The 16,341-nt window shown below is 43.6% G+C and overlaps 1 protein-coding gene across 4 annotated transcripts in view; it reads right to left on the bottom strand.

The window, feature by feature from the left end:
• Positions 1-16,341, bottom strand: part of MYLK (myosin light chain kinase) — a 1,914,870-nt gene that overhangs the window by 357,408 nt on the left and 1,541,121 nt on the right. For all 4 annotated transcript variants that reach the window (XM_069616671.1, XM_069616673.1, XM_069616672.1 and 1 more), the window contains one exon: positions 2,853-2,903. In XM_069616671.1, the coding sequence (XP_069472772.1) occupies positions 2,853-2,903 (51 nt within the window). The remainder of the gene's footprint in view (positions 1-2,852; positions 2,904-16,341) is intronic.

Here is a 16,341-nt window from a genome sequence, read left to right as displayed (position 1 = left end):
TCACCAGGCAGCCCTTTATAAGTAAAGGTTTCTAAATAATACTGTTAACTGGTAAAAACAGGACCATTGCATGGGGATTTCTGAAATGTTTTTACAATTTATAACCTGGTAAAAGTGGAGGGGGGGGTGGCGGAAGGGCATTGCATTTAACATCACTTTGTACCAATGAAACCACAACCAGTTTTTTCTCTCTACCCCCAAAAAAAGAAAAGCTGCAGGTTGCCGATGTGGCACGCCCTTGTCCAGTAGCATGGTTCAACTAATGTGTGCCTAACATCTGGCTAGACATCACCAACTAGTGAAATAGCTCTGTTTAACAGTGAGGAGCCTCCAATCCTCAAACACCTGAGAAATAGCGTCCCTGAAGAAGCCCCGGCATGGCACTATAGTCCGTCATATGCAGGACGGATCTTGGACAGTGAGATCACTGAACTGCAGGTCTACGTGGAATCCAACATCCTACCTCATGATCGACAGTCTGGCTTCAGATCCTAATAGGAAACAGAGACCATGCTGAAAACTATCCACAAATACCTCCAATCTCTGGACATGGACCTGCCTTCAGCACTAATCCGAAACATCCATCCAGATGTCATAATATGGTAGGGTTGATGGATCCTTGTTGAGGGTCTGCCAGACATCAATGGAGTGGTTTGGATTATCCCACAAGGCATTTGATAATTTTCATGATCCACAATCAACATATTCAAATCGCACTTGCCAAAACTTCCTGAGACAAGGCCATCTGACAGCACAATGGTCAGATCAAGATGGGCAGCCGGCCTAGGAATACTTGGACTTGACATAGATGTGTATGAATGTATTACAGCCGAGTGTCCTGTTTGATTTGATGTTATTTTTCACTCCCCATAGGGAACTAACCGTACTCAGCTGGGTCCTAACCAGGTCACTGGTTCTATCTGATTTAAGGTCTCACAATTTCTGCTACAAAGGATTAACCCCTTAAGTGCCAAGGACGAGGATGCTCATCCTTTTTTGCATAGACTTGCATAAACGCTGGTTCAAAAACCTGCAAAGGTTTCAATAATAATCAAGGAGAAAGTGCCACGTCTCATACGGGGTGGAGAGCATTACGCCAACTTTCAAAGGACACCAGGGTCTCAGCCAATCCACGAGTGTGCCATCGTGGCACTGGACCTTTTCGACCGACCCGATCCAGTCTACTGAAAGCATTGCAGCTGCATTTACAAAGAGCATGTTTCGGCTAAACACCAGCCTCACATTGAATGCTCTGTGTTGAACACTTAAAAAGAAAACGCCTCAGTTTGCCAAAAAAGTCTGTGAAGTTAAAGTATTCCAATGAACAATAAAAACTCAGATAGTGCCATTTCATTATGGAGTCTGAGAAATGTTCAACTTCCATAGATACAACGGAAGTATAATTCTATAGACTTTTTCGAGTAATTGCTAAACACTGGAATGTTCAGCCAGAGTGTGGCTAATCTTAATAGTTATTTATGGCATATGGAGTATGAAAGGAAAAGGTACTATTACATTGTTTTAGTTTGTCCTAGAGGACTAGCATTTCTCTGACTTTATCCAAACTGCCCTTGTTAAATCTTGTAAACAAGTGAAATTGTAGGCAGCTATCTATAACACCACCAACAGAGGGACCGCAGGCGGCACCATCTTGTACTAAAAATATTAAGCCTGGCTGCTTTGTAGTGGAGGAGACATGGAACAATTGCACTTCGCCTGAGATGACCTGAATCTATGAGGCTGCCCTGGTAAGGGATATGAGCTCCAATCTCCTGAGTGGAATGACACATTAGGTTCTAATCAAGACATTGTTGCTGAAAGATTGCAGTGACTTCAAGCCCATCCAGTAATGAGAGGAGCATGCAATAATTTCCCTGCCATGCAGATTAAGATTCATAAAGTGTCTCTAACGCATGGCTCTCTATATTTTTGGACTTAAACTCCCATGACCTCTAATGAACGTAGACACTGGTGAAGGATTATGGGACTCAACTGAAAACATCCAGAGACCCACAGGTTGCAGAAACTCGCACTAAGGACATCTACTAAGGGCCTTCAGTATTTAAAAGATGGACTCATGCTCATGCATTAGAGGGTGATGAAGACCTTTGCTCTGGGATTAAAGTAGCAGGTCCATCAAGCTATGTGGGCTTCCCCACATGGATTTCTGGCCCATTGCTCACATGATCTTGCTTACCTACAGAGCTTTCTTGAGGATGACAAGATCCTGATGTAAAACTGACACCATTGAGCGACTGGCAACCTAGCGAGATCTCTGCAATTACTGTAGTTCTATAATCATAGAATATTCAGGTGAACTGGATAACACATGAAATGGATTCCAGATGTCTATTACACCCTTGCTATGCAGCCATTGAGCCTACCTCAACCCGGGGCGTTGCAAAAAATGATGAAAGGGAGATTGCTTCAAACGAGGAGCATCCTGTCCCATATCCACAATCAAGAGCCATCATCTATTACTATGGCATAGCATGTTGAGTAAATTAGCACGGGTCCTCCATCAATTCAGCTGCTGAAATATTTACCCTGGAGGACTGCAAATAACCAAGGGTTTCAGAATAAACTGTGCGCGTGCACATTGTCTGCTTCGCTGATCAATGTCATTCAAATAAGTATGGCATATGAATATTTGTAAAATATGGACTGGTTTACGTCCTTTGGTGGGGAAAGTAGAAACACGGTTTAAAGGGACACTACATGTTTGTGTGTGTTGACACTTCTGAGTTATAACTTAACCCTTTAATGGTTAGTGCTCCATACCCCAGTACAAATTTAAAAATACATCAGCCATGGCAGAAAAAAAAACAGGACAGTCTCCTGCAAACACTTACCTGCTTTCGGTGGTGTTTTGGGAGGGGGTTTCTTCTTTACTGTTGCTTCATCTGCAGGACATTAAAAAGGTCACATTTAGTCCTTTTACTTTGCATGTCAGTATATATAAATATACACATCGGTATGTTTATGTGAATGTACGCACGTGCGCACTCAACACAAAGACGCACACTGATGTGTTACATTAACACTGTTCATGGATAGATTCTATTTCTATGACATTTGAATAGATTCAGGAGTTAACAAGATTCACTAATCAGACCAATTTGATTGTCAAGGCTATTTCCGTAAAGGAAACCGAGGTGAGCTACGCTGCTCCATTTAGGTGTGAGACAGACGGCTTAGTGTAGTAAGAATCAAAGACAAATGAGGACTGTTTCAAGTTAAAGTGAGAGAGGCACCATAAAAATGCATCATTTTAGTTGTGATTTGTGCCCCCTGCTTGCTACGACTAAGGGTTCATCTGCCGGATGCAGGAAATCACCTGCACACCTGAGAGATGGCACTTGACCCATTTGGCCTTTAAGTACATTCCACACAAAAACAGGAAATACAGAATGCCTCAGTTTAAAATGTAACTTCATTTCTAAAAGTGGTACGAGACCCAAAACTGTCAAATATAACACTGTTAACCGGAGAACACAGACGATATTACAGAACTTTTAAAATGATCCAATTCCAGTAGGAGGATTTTATCTAGTGTTCCCAATGGCACTCTCGTATATTTCCTACTGCACATCAAATGAATGAAAGAACTAACCATTCATTCTTTTTATGTAATGTGTTATTACTCCAACATCTGTCCAATTATTGTACAAAGCTTATAATAGCATAATGAACTTAATAATATCCTACAGTATAATATGAAGAAAATCAGTTATTCTGTTGTGTTGGATTGAATGCAATTGCTGTCCGATTCAGCATGGTACTATGCTAACTTCAAGTAGATCTGGGCTTCAACTCAGAGCCAGTCAACCTCCCACCTTTAGGAGTCTTCCAGGGGAGAATGTTTGAAGAATACTTTAAACTTTCAAGAATACAAAATCTGTGGGATTCACACAAGATGAACATCTAGAGTGAACAGATGGTTGGATTTATAAAACAGCTTCCAACAATTTCATTGCACTTCACACTTTCAAGCATCTATCATAATAAAACCCAACATATGCTTTGGTCTAATGCAGTGAGAACAAAAGGACCCATTCATCCAATTTCAAATCAATCACTCCCTGAACCCATTAGATAGTTTTGTTTACTTAGTCATGTGCAGAGGCTTGAGACTTTAGCCCGGAGTTTAAATGCAGTGCATGGTTGAAATATTACGCTTTACATAGAGAAGCCAATTATGTTAATAATTCTGTAGCCATGTGACTTAGAGAAAAATGAAGAGTGTGCTGCGAAGCCATCTCTCTTGCTCATCTTGACACCAACATCTCACTGTCTATGATGTTTAATAATGAATTAAATTAGAGAAATTCATAACTTAATGAAGCAATATGCTAAATAGTAATATCACATATCCCAGTGTCGAGCTGCAAGTGCAGATATCAGTGATACTGGTGTCATTGAGTTTGCATGTTACTACCCTGAAATATATTAGAAAAACAAGTTGGGGGCGCACTGTTGAGCAGCCAAAGCAAAAGGCTGCCTAGCCCAAGTGCTCTGCACATCGGCGTGGATATCTTTAAATGAGACGGCACTATCCGTTGTTATTTTTAGCTGCGGGGAGACGGAATTGCCTCTGCGATGCTGGTACACATATGGTCAGCATTGTAAGCCTCTAGCTGCCCAGTATGCTAAAGGACGGCCAAGTGCTGGAGGCGGCAATTACATACGAGGAAACAAAGACCCACGAAGACCTGTTTGATCGGCTTCCCAAGCCGCACTGATCCAGCGGTCTGCGCAACCCCTGCTACCCGCCTACTATAACCTGCGGGATGAAGCGATCTGACTCCAGTGGTCCTCACAGGCCGCCTGGTATCTCCTGGCCCTGCCACTCGTTTTCGGCTGGCGAGGCAAGATGTTTTGTCTTTATCGCGGCCCAGGGGTGGGGGAAGACGTGCTGCAAAGGCAAAACAGCGCTGTGGGTGGCGACCCGACCGGCAGCAAGGGAGTGGAAGCCTTCTCTGCACAACGGCAATCTAAGGTGAGGAGACCCACCCAGAGCCTACCCCTGAGTGACTGAAATTTCCCTGGAAAGCCCCATACAGCACAAAGCCTTAATGACCTGGCAGCCGGAGCGAGGACCATGCAGGATGGTCCTTGGACCCCCACTCCCCTGTGCACATACCAATACTAAAAGGGGTGAAGCAGGATTACTATAACTGTGGAGAACCACTGGGCTCACAACTTATTTGCCATTGGGACCCCTATTGGGACCCCCAAGACGTGCCATAGAACATCCTTCGCAGCAGAGTTGCTCCCCCATAGAGGGAGAGGAGAACTGCTCTCGGCCAGAGAATATACCCTGTCCCTGACCACACTGGTTGCCTAAAACCCTGAACTCGTTCCCTATAACTCACCATGAATAAAGGATCGGGGCAGGGGGAAATAATCCTCAACTACGGACAAATTCACTAGATCTACTCCCAGAGGTGATCAGGGACAACCAAGTCAAGCCCAGCTTAACCCAGCACTTCCGGCCCCTCCGGGCCCTGGGCTTTCACCAGATCTGACAAGCATGAGGGAAGCAATGGCGAATGGATTTGCCGATGTACGGAAAAGCTTGATGACATAAAGGCAAATGTGGTGTCCATGCTCTCCCAATTAGCTCAGGAGGGGGCCCGGATCACTGAGGCAGAGGCAGGGAGAGTGCCACTGAACACAATGTACACGCCCTCCAGGATACTGTGGCTACCCTCAGCAGAGACATGAAATATGCCAAAAACAAATGAGATCATCTTCAATTGCGCTCTCAAAGGAATAACATCTGAATAGTTGGGGTCCCGGAGGATCCCCTAACTGGAAGCATGGAATTAGCCATGGAAATCCTGCTCAAGGACCTTCTGGGACGGCCAGAACTTTCCCTGTTCTATGCTGTGGAACAAACTCACCATGCTCTGGCCCCCAGAGCCAAACAAGGTGACTTCACCCAGGCCCATCATTGTGAAAAAATATTGAGTTACTGAGGCAGGGATCATCTGCTGCGATTGGCTCAAGAGAAGAAAGATCTGAGATTAGGATCCCAAACCATTTGCATGTTCCTGGATTTCTCAATCCCAGTGCAGCAAGAGCGCAGTTTATTGGTGTAAAAAAAATGCTCCGGGAACGCAACATACAATACGCTATGTTGTTTCCAGTGTGACTGAAGCTCCATTTCCGGGGTAAACTCTATTTTTTCACAGTTCTGAGCGAAGCTGTGAAGTTCATTGAAGCTCAGATCCCCACAAACAATCCCATTGTTGATCCTGCTGAGGGGAATAGACCGGAATGAAAGATTTAATTGCCCAGTGTCGCTTTCGACAATACCAGGTTTAATACGAGTTGTTAGCAGTAAAATATGCGTATCCGCCACCTCATTATTCTATAAATAAAGGATTTGACATCCCAAGTCAAATGTTAAGTACCGTGCGGCAACAGTGCGCCCCATTGCAGTTGCTTTATGTGAATTGATGGAAGTACACCCCCTTGGGCCCCGTTGGAACTGGGAGTAGTTGGGGGGGAGTCGAGGAGGGTTTCTGTACGCAGGTTTGGGGGTGGCAGTGGGGGGGAAGTGCCCTTGTGCTATAATGGGCCTTGTAGTATGGTTGTGTGCCGGTTGGCAGTTCAGGTGAGTTGGGGGGAGGAAACACTTGAAAGTGCTCAGACGGCATGTTTCTATGTTGCACAGGAGGCTGGAGTAAACACAGTGTACATTATGGGATAACACATATGTTATGGCACAACAGCTGAGAATAATGTGCTGGAATATCCATGGCTTGGGGAATTTCACTAAAACACGAAAGGTGATGTCCTATGTACAGAGACATAGGGCAGATGTTCTACTTCTGCAGGAAACACATTATAAAGAAGGAATATGCTGTAGTATTTCCCCCATATGGGGGATATACAGGTATTTTACCTCCTACTCCTCACAATCTAGGGTAGTCATGATACTCATACATAAGACCCTAAAATATGTGGGGAAAAAGTACACATTGACCCCGAGGGGAGGTACGTGGTGGTTCATTGCGTCCTTTAAGGAACCGAATAAGTGCTTGCGAACACATACAGCCTCAATGTTAACTCCCTTGAGGTTTTTGACCTTATTGGAGGGATCATATCTGGGTACTGCAGAACACCTACATTATGGGGAGGGGACATGAATCTGATTCTAGATCATGCACTAGACAGAACAATTGTTACATCTAGGCCCGAACCCAGAGCTGCCCGCCGACTGCTGTCCCTTATACAATCATTAGCTTTTCGATGCATGGTGCATGACACACCAACAGACGAGGGAATATACCTTTTATTCCTCAGTGCATGATATGTCTTCCCAGATCAATATGTTCCTGATAACCAGCTTACTGATGGGGAAAGTAATAGACATTGATATTAAACCTTGCACATTGTCGGACCACTCCCCGGTGACACTATCACTGACACTAGGCAGGAGTAACATAGATTGTGTTTGGAGGTTTAAATCGGAATCTTTAAAAGAGATAATGTTCCGAGCTGAGATTAAGGCTGACATTGAGACCTTTTTTGTCTGTAATGCGGTCGATTCCACCTCCCTGGGTATTAGATGGCAGGCATTTAAAGTCCACATTAGGGGCATGGCTATATCAAGGGAAGCTGGAGCTCTCAGAAGTATAAGGAGGGACCTGGAGAAATCTGAAACTGCACTCAAAAGGCTTGAGATTAAATGTTGCCTTTCCTCAGATCCCCAGTTGCTGTTACAAATACAGATGGAATTGGAAACATTCTAGGCACCTTCTCAGATGGAAAATCATTACTTCTCCCACCCACAGGCGGCCAGAAGATACAGAGAAGGGGACAGACCAGGTAGAACATTGGCGAGGCTAGTTCAGACAGAGAGAGGGTTGACCCAGGTGGACTGTGTTCTGGATGAACAGGGTAACACTAAACAGACATATATAGAAATGGCTGAGACATTCCGTGACCTTTACCAAACCCTTTACACTGCAGAACTGCCACATGGGGAACAGGCCATTCATTCATTGTTAGAAAATATCCCATTAACGCCCAGACTAGGGAATGACTTGAGGGCCCCATCACGGTTGAAGAAATCATGGCGGTAATTGCTATTTTACCCAAGGGGAAAGTTCCAGGCCCAGATGGTCTCACTACAGAGTTCTGTCAGGAATATGCGACAGTGGTGGCCCCCAACCTTCTTTGGGTATGGGAGGAGTCACTTTGCGATTCTTTCTTGCCCGAGTCACTTCGGGAAGCTGTGATCACAGTACTCCTAAAACCAGACAAGCCTAGCAATGAGTGTGGCTCATGTAGGCCCCTGTCGCTCATGAACTGACACCAGAATCTATGCTAAGGTCATAGCTAACCGCCTTCTCCCACTGATGCCACATCTTGTCCACTGCAATCAGTCCGGGTTTGTTCCTTGAAGATGTACGGTGCTCAATGTTAGGTGGTTGTTTGATATCATGGCCAGAATAGATCCCGAAACTAACGCTGTTGCAGTGACTATTGAGGACCAAAAAGCCTTCAATATGGTATAATGGGAATATTTACTAGTGGTGATAGAGAAGATGGGGATTGGATCAGCCATGATACAATGTATTAAATGACTATATACACAGCCAGAGTACTAGTTAACTCCTGCACATCTGAACGGTTTTGCCTGGGAAGAAGCACCCAACAGGGTTGCCCTCTCTCCCCAGTCCTTTTCGCTCTTGCCATTGAGCCCATGGTGATTTTATCAGAGAGGGCCACGGGCTACGTGGCATCCATTTGGCTGGCCCTCCCAAAATAATCTCTCGATATGCTGAAGATGTGATGTTGTACGTTAGAGACCCTCACATTTATCTGGACCCTATCCTTCATGATATTAAACACATTTGGGGAATTTTCCGGTTTCACCATTAATTTTTCCAAATCAGAGATTTTCTCACTTACAGATAATACCCATGAAAGACACAATGTCTTCCCTCTCCAGTGGTCTCCCAAACACATTAAATATCTACGAGTGGTGGTATCCAGAACACGCACCTCCTTACTTCATGACCATTATGACGGAGCCATGAACTACGTGGAAAACAAACTCAATAGATGGAAATCTCTGCCGCTATCTGCTGTTGCCAAACTCTCCCTGATCAAAATTACACTACTACCGAAGATGTTATATATGTTCATTAATGTCCCAATATGGCCGGCGAAGTGTTACTTTGTCAGGATGCAGGGACTATTTGCACAATTCTTGTGGCACTCCAGAGCGGTCCAGAAGAAATGGGCAGTGATGACTTTCCCATATCAGAAGGGAGGGTTCTCAGACCCACATATGGAACTACATTGGATAGCTACCTAGACACATTTTGACATATTTTGATATGTGACGGAGCAGCCACCACCCCATGTCAAATTAGAAACGTTAGCAGTGGGATGCTCAGACCTTAAGGCATTGCTACTGGACCAACACTACAAAGACGACTGCCCATACAATCAGTCGCCTCCACGATGAAAGCTTGGTGAGCAATATTTGCCATTGCAGCGGCTGACCACCCTTGTTATCAATGGCTCCCACTGTGGAGGTTCCTTGAACTAGGACCAATGTGGGATGGAACGGTGCAATTGAGATGGGAGGGGTTGGGCTACAGAGCACTGGTAGGTGTATACACTGATGGGAAATTCATTACACCTACTAAATGGAAGCCTGGGCATGAGGGTACTGGAGAGGAGCTGCTCTAATACTACAGGATCCGTTCAGCAGTGGCAACCAGATGGCCAGTATACCCCAATGAACCCCCTGAGATATCCGTACTGGTGTACATAGTCAATTCTGGAGATTGCAGACACATCCTCTCTAACCTTTATAACCTTTATAAAATGGTATTGGACAAAATGGTTCCCCCCAATTCCACATGCACGCATTCTTTGGTTGGAAAAAATGGGTATGGAACTCACGGACACCCAGTAGTTACACGTGTGCACCCACACCAGGAGGGTATCCCTACGTTTTAGGTTTAAGTTCATGCAATTCAAAATATTAAATAGACTATACTACATCCCAGCCAGACTAAACACAATGTTCCAACCTGTGGAGCATGTCTGCCCCAGATGCCAACATGCCCCAGCTGACCACATATACATGTTCTGTGAGTGCCCCCACTGAAGAGATTTTTGGGGCAAAATCTTAGATACCTTGTCCAGGGTGGTGAGTTCCCGGCTGGAACGGAACCCACTTAGAGCCCTGTTTGGTATATGGTCACATCTACAGTGCAAAAGGCACCAAGCATTTGCAAATATGGGTTGCATGATGGCCAAAAGAATCATCCCCCTGAAGCGGAAAGATGAAAGAAACCTGGGGAGAAGGATGCTAGCACCTGACCTGGGCTCAGGAAAATGAGGACCTATATGTGAGCACACTGCCCCCATCGTCTACACCCAGGGACATTTGGGCTGAGTATCACTCCTACTTGGCTGAAGCTGCAACTGCAGATTAGTATGAGATTGGACTGCAATGAATAAGAGATGTATTACTGTTGGTGATGCTGAACACAAAGGCTGTGACCATTTCACTGTTATCAGACTCTATGATTATCTTGTATGCATTATATTTATATGATTCCATATATTTTAAACAAAGAAATAGAAAAACAAGTCAGCATGTCAAGTATTTAGCAGTAGTTTTCGCCCCACCATGTTCTAATTACAAGTATATCAATTATAACCATCAAATGATGATTGGGGTTGTGTATTCAATAGAAATGTCCAAATAGGAGATAGGCCAATGGTAGAACTTGGCCAATCAAATATTGTGACATAATTATGATGATAATGTGTGAATTATGTGTGTTAAGAGGGAGAACAACGTAAGGGCTGCAGAAGGGAAGGTTCCTCTAGCAGGGGATGATTCTGGCGGGTATCAGGGGGTAGTTTTAGAAGGGGTTATTAAAATTAATTTATTTAAAGGGGAAATAAAAAGTATAATCTCACTGCATGTAGATTTAAGTGAGATGTCAATTCAATCAAATTTAAAATACCTTTCTGAGTTGGGTGCACAATGATATAGATAGGATTTCTGTTAATTCGGTGTGCCACTCTTCAAAAATCATATTCTCATTAAATTGTACCCAAAGTGTTCTCAAAGAAATAGTTAACATTGGCCTGGGATAGGATGACATACATGAAATAGTCTAAGAAAGATATGTTTGATAATATGTATCCTGTGAAGGACATAGCTATTTAATAAGGAAGGGGAGATTAGAGCAAGCGTAATTGAGTCATTTCTGCACCCATAAAAATTATGCATTTCTAAATCCCATGTACCCATTGTTCTTAAACCTGCACAGTTGGACTCTATTAGTGTAGTGAGAGGGAAGGGACACCTATACCTATGTAATACAATTCCAAAACCTTTTTTGAGGTTGGGTGGGAGAACAAACATTCTACGCATTCTGAATCAATAACAAAGCTTCCCTAAATCAATTGGTGGGGATGACAAACCTACGGATCTGTGTGGGCGCTGGTTGGCAATTATTGCCAATTAATCAACATAATTGAGTGTAAACAGCACTCAATTATGTTGATTAATTGGCAATAATTGCCACATTGATGCTGTTTTGGTTCTGGTAAACCAACAAAAATAAAAAAAAATCACATGCACCAATAACCTCTTGACTCGACCATGACTACAAACCACAGGCAAAACTGCAACTTCTTGGACTAATACATCCAACTAGCGCCCACACAGATCCGTAGGTTTGTCATCCCCACCAATCTTTCAACCAATCGGGAACCCTGGAGTTGGTCCTCAGACAAACCATGATCCAGGCTGCAGGCTGAATCTGAAATCACCAATAGGAGGTGCGCAGGGGATAGGAAATCCCGACACCGACAACTCCAACCAACGTATAATTCCCTAAACCAAACCTGCAAAATTCTTACGCAAATTATTCTAAGCCTTTACAGGCTTTACAGGTTTAAGTCCGCCTCTGGAAGGAAAATCAAACAGGTGAGGCTGTTACTGCACACCAATCACAGGTGCTGCTCTATATTTGACACACTTGTAGCCCTCATAGATAGCCCGGACCAGGAGGAGAGTCCACCCCAGCAATTAAGCACCAATGCCCTTTCGGTCTGTGCTGTTTGTTGGAGAAGGAGGTTTTGTATAAGTGATTGGTGACAGTTGGAGAGAGAAATGAGGGTAGGTGAGCTGGAGGTGGGATGGGAGAGGGGCAGGAGGTACAAATATAAGAAGGTGAAGCGACGTTTTAAGCAGGAGGTGCTAAGAGGTGGTATGGGAACATTGAAAACTAGGTGGTAACTATCAGAAGTGAAGGTGGTATTGAGGAGGTGGTGGAGGTAACATCTGGTGACAAAGGCAGTATTGGGGAGGGGATAGTATCATGTGGGAAAGTCGGTATGAATAGATGTAGACAAAAGTTCAGAAAGATGATTGGGCCAGAGACGTTTAAATAGGAGTAACAGAAGGTGGAGGGAAGGAAGAAGGGAAGCCACAGACCTGTTAGGGGGTGTGGTATAGCCCTCAACATAGACTGTGGTTGTTGGAAGAGCAGGTGCAGTCGGTGGAGGGAACCATGAGACTCGCTACAAGGGTATTGCAAAGTGAAGGAGGACAGACATTAGTAACACCCTTGGGAACTTGCAAAGATCTCTCGAAAGACCCATTAGGGCTTGGGGACCACTGGAAAACACGCAATGCCCTGGGCAGGTGAAACATCTTTGTGCACTTGTATGTGTCCCACCTGGCCTCTATGACAAAACATTAAGCTCGCCACAGACCTAAGCAGTGGCCACCTAAGGTACTCATGGTTCACAGTTTGGTAACTTGGCTATGCTCAATGCTTGAATTGGTGCTGCAAGATTCAGTGAAATGCAATACTAAACTGTACAAAACAACGATAAGAATGCATAAATATCCACTACTCATGGCAACATAAAATAATATCAGAAGCAGGGTTCAAAACGAACAACAGGATAATAAGGACATATACAGTGTACCTTTAGAATATAGATTATTCTATGGACCCAATGGAAATCGGGGTCTTAGAAAGTGAAAGGGTGGAACAGTGGCAGTGAATGTCATAGGGTAGTCTCACTGTGCAAAGTTATTTTCGTATGTGTTAGAGTTTTTTTAGTTCTGTTGTGCTGGAGTTTGGCCTGAGCAATTTCTGCACTGGTGAAATATCCTCGGATTGGTTCCACATGTGTTCCCGGTCCTCTTCAAAGTTCGGTATCCTACTCAGGAGTTATCTTTTCTCATGCTCATGTCCACAGATCGTTCCTGTGGTGAAGGTGCCTCAGAATTAGAAACACTCACTGAAGAGTTTATATTCCTTCTAAATATGTAGATGATATACGCAATGACCTAAAGCTATTTGCTTGGGTTTATTGTTCCCTGGAGTCTATGAAATACTGGGACAAGATCACTGCCTCTACCTGCTTCATGCCCTTTTGGTGGGTGCAATTTGATCAGCAATTAATCAGCTGCCACACATGATGGTTTACAATCAAATGTAAAGCGATCACTGGAGTTGACCTTGAGCAAACAATAGGTGGCACAGCGGAGTCCTTATGTGACTCAAGTGCATAGTCTGTTGTTTATGGGTGCACACTTTGAGGTGTGGTAGAGATAGTCCTACTCAGATTGCCACGCTACCCATGTTTATGAAGTCTCCTCTCCCTCTAGTCTATGGAGGGCATTTAAGCTTGGGAAAAGTCAACCGGTTCTTCCTAAGTACTGTTCCTCAGTAAAGAAAAGCGATGAGATGGAGAATGTCTCCCATGAAGGTGCCATGGATTGAAGCAGCCAATCATTTTCCGAGACAACCTAGTCTTGTTTGTGAATCCCTATGGCAGGGACCCAGAGCACATCTTCTGGGTACGCCTGCATTGCACCTTGGAGCTAAAACCCCAAAGTGATTCAATCTAAGTCACCAAAACAGAAATCTTACGGAAATTGACCCTGCTATGGTGGTACAGCCAATTAGTCATTGGAACCATGGACCGTCTTCATGCCAAGGTTTCTCTTATGGATGAGCACGTTCAGAAATGTAGACTGCAACAAACTCCTATCACTTTCTTGTGTTAAGTGCAGAAGCTCTACTTTTTATGTCTCTGGCTGGCATAGAACCCTTTTAGTTTATGAGAGTTGTGCAGGAACATTCTACAGCCATCCTTCAAAGGATGTTGGTGGGATCAGCCCAGGGCTCACACCGAACATTAACAAACAAATGGAAAAGGCAGCATAGTGGGCACCTACAGGCCCTTTCAATTCACGCAGCACAAACTCACAATCCACATTGTTAGAACTTTAAGTGAACATAGAAAGATAGAAATGCACATTAAAATGAGACGTTAGCAACTATGCTATTCAGTGAACTGTTGTGTTACGCTTCCACCCAGTACCTTGGTGGTGATGCTGAGTGTCCCTTAAATCACTGTGATGCAAACAAAGGTCCTTAAGTCAATCCATTCATAATTGATATAAATGTGGCAGAAATGTAAGGCAATTCCATACATCATATTGTCATCCATATTGATATTTTTCTTTGTAGCCCACTAAACACTGTGGAACCCAGTGAGGAAGGGCCAGCACATAGTTGTGGGTCCGAAACATGTTGGGGCGATGTTCATAACGAGGAGAGATAACGTTTGCACACAAATAAAGTACACAATTTAAGCACATGACAAATTAGCATGCATAGAACCAGAAGTTTTTTTTTCTGGCAAGAAGGCCCATGTACAAAAATGTTTTCTATGAAAAATTTTATGTAAATGAGTTTATATGTTTTCACAAGGATGTATTTATTGAAAAGACACATGATTTTTGTACTAATAAGTATCAGAGGGGGAGAGTTAGCTGAAGATTTTAATATTAGATGTAGGTATAAAAGAACATTGTGTGTTATACAAATACTGATGTTTGAAGGCATATTTTGTATTTGTGGAACCTTGGAGTGAGTAGGTTTATTTTTGTTAGGAATAGGTTAGTTATTCAGGGTATATCCCTGCACACCCTTAAATACCAGGGGCCCTCCCCTTTTGTTTATAGGTGCCATCTAATTGCCACAGTGAAAGGGCTGGGCCATGCCTCTAAGCCAACAGTGGCATGTGCCCATACTGGAGAAGCAGTAAGGATTCCACCCCTGCTTATACGTTCACATCCTCGCCCGATGCTAAAAGGCAGTGAATTCAAACGTGCAATGTTATAGGGGACAGGATGAATGATACGCTTTCCTGGAGTGGGCCAATAATATTGTACAGCTTCAGTTGGCAATTTACGATACATTCAACTTGAATTGTATAAACATCTTTAAGCAAACCACATCAGGAACATATTTTCATTTATTGAATCAAAATGCTATGCCTAAGCAAAGGTTTCCTTTTAAGGAGTTTCAAATCTTGATTCTGAGCCTCGCTACCCATGTGTTTCTGGTCATCAAGATTACATTATGAACATGTTCAAAAGGTTCTGAACATGTGGGTCTTGGACGGGGTCATGTGGTTGCTGTGCCACGCTCTTTCATTTGAACTTTGGAAGGCCTTGTTGCTCTGACAGGATTTATTTTACAAATCCACTGGGGGAGTTGAACTAATATACTGCAATCGATGCAAGCTGCCTATAGCTGTAGCCTTAATTATTTTATTTGAAGCTTTTTGTTTCTAAGCATGTACTGGCCAAATTCGTTTTGTTTCTAATATATATATAAGTCAGTATTAACTTTATACCGCCATAAGGCCATCAAAGTACAAAATATACATCAGACATCTCTCAAATACATTTACAAAAATTGAAATTGCCATCCACCTTTCAGACTATAAAGGAAGAATGACTTCACTAATAACAGCCCATTCCTCCATAGAGGACCAGTCAATTGGCCATGCAAGCTACCCCCAATTTCTATTGGTAGCCCCCCCCCTAAGCCTTTGCCCTAACGGGACTTTGTTGGCTCCAGTGGGCAGACGGTGCAGAACCCTTTTTTCAACGAAGGAAGCGTTGTTAAGATAAGGGGAGCCACTAATTGCAATCATGCTGGGTGATGACGAACACCGTATCATGACCATTCCCCCAATAACCCAGTAGCCACCCTCTGTTCACTTAATTCAATACAAATAGAGGAACATTCTGCATTATAATAGATTCTTGAGCAGCTTAAAATGTCATTGTGTATTAATGAATGGCAACCATAAACCGTGCAAATCCAGTGAGTGCATTTATTGATTAAAGAGTCCCTGGATTCAGGCTGGTCTCAAGCACTTTTAGGCACTCTGTGCAGGTTTATCTTCTCACCCCCTGCGGGACCCTCCCATGTTTTCGCGCTTCCGAATTTGAGATTGTTGAAGACT

This window comes from Ambystoma mexicanum, chromosome 9, assembly GCF_040938575.1.
Source record: "Ambystoma mexicanum isolate Mex_15411 chromosome 9, UKY_AmexF1_1, whole genome shotgun sequence".
NCBI classification, from domain to species: domain Eukaryota; kingdom Metazoa; phylum Chordata; class Amphibia; order Caudata; family Ambystomatidae; genus Ambystoma; species Ambystoma mexicanum.
This window is presented reverse-complemented; position numbering and strand designations above follow the sequence as displayed.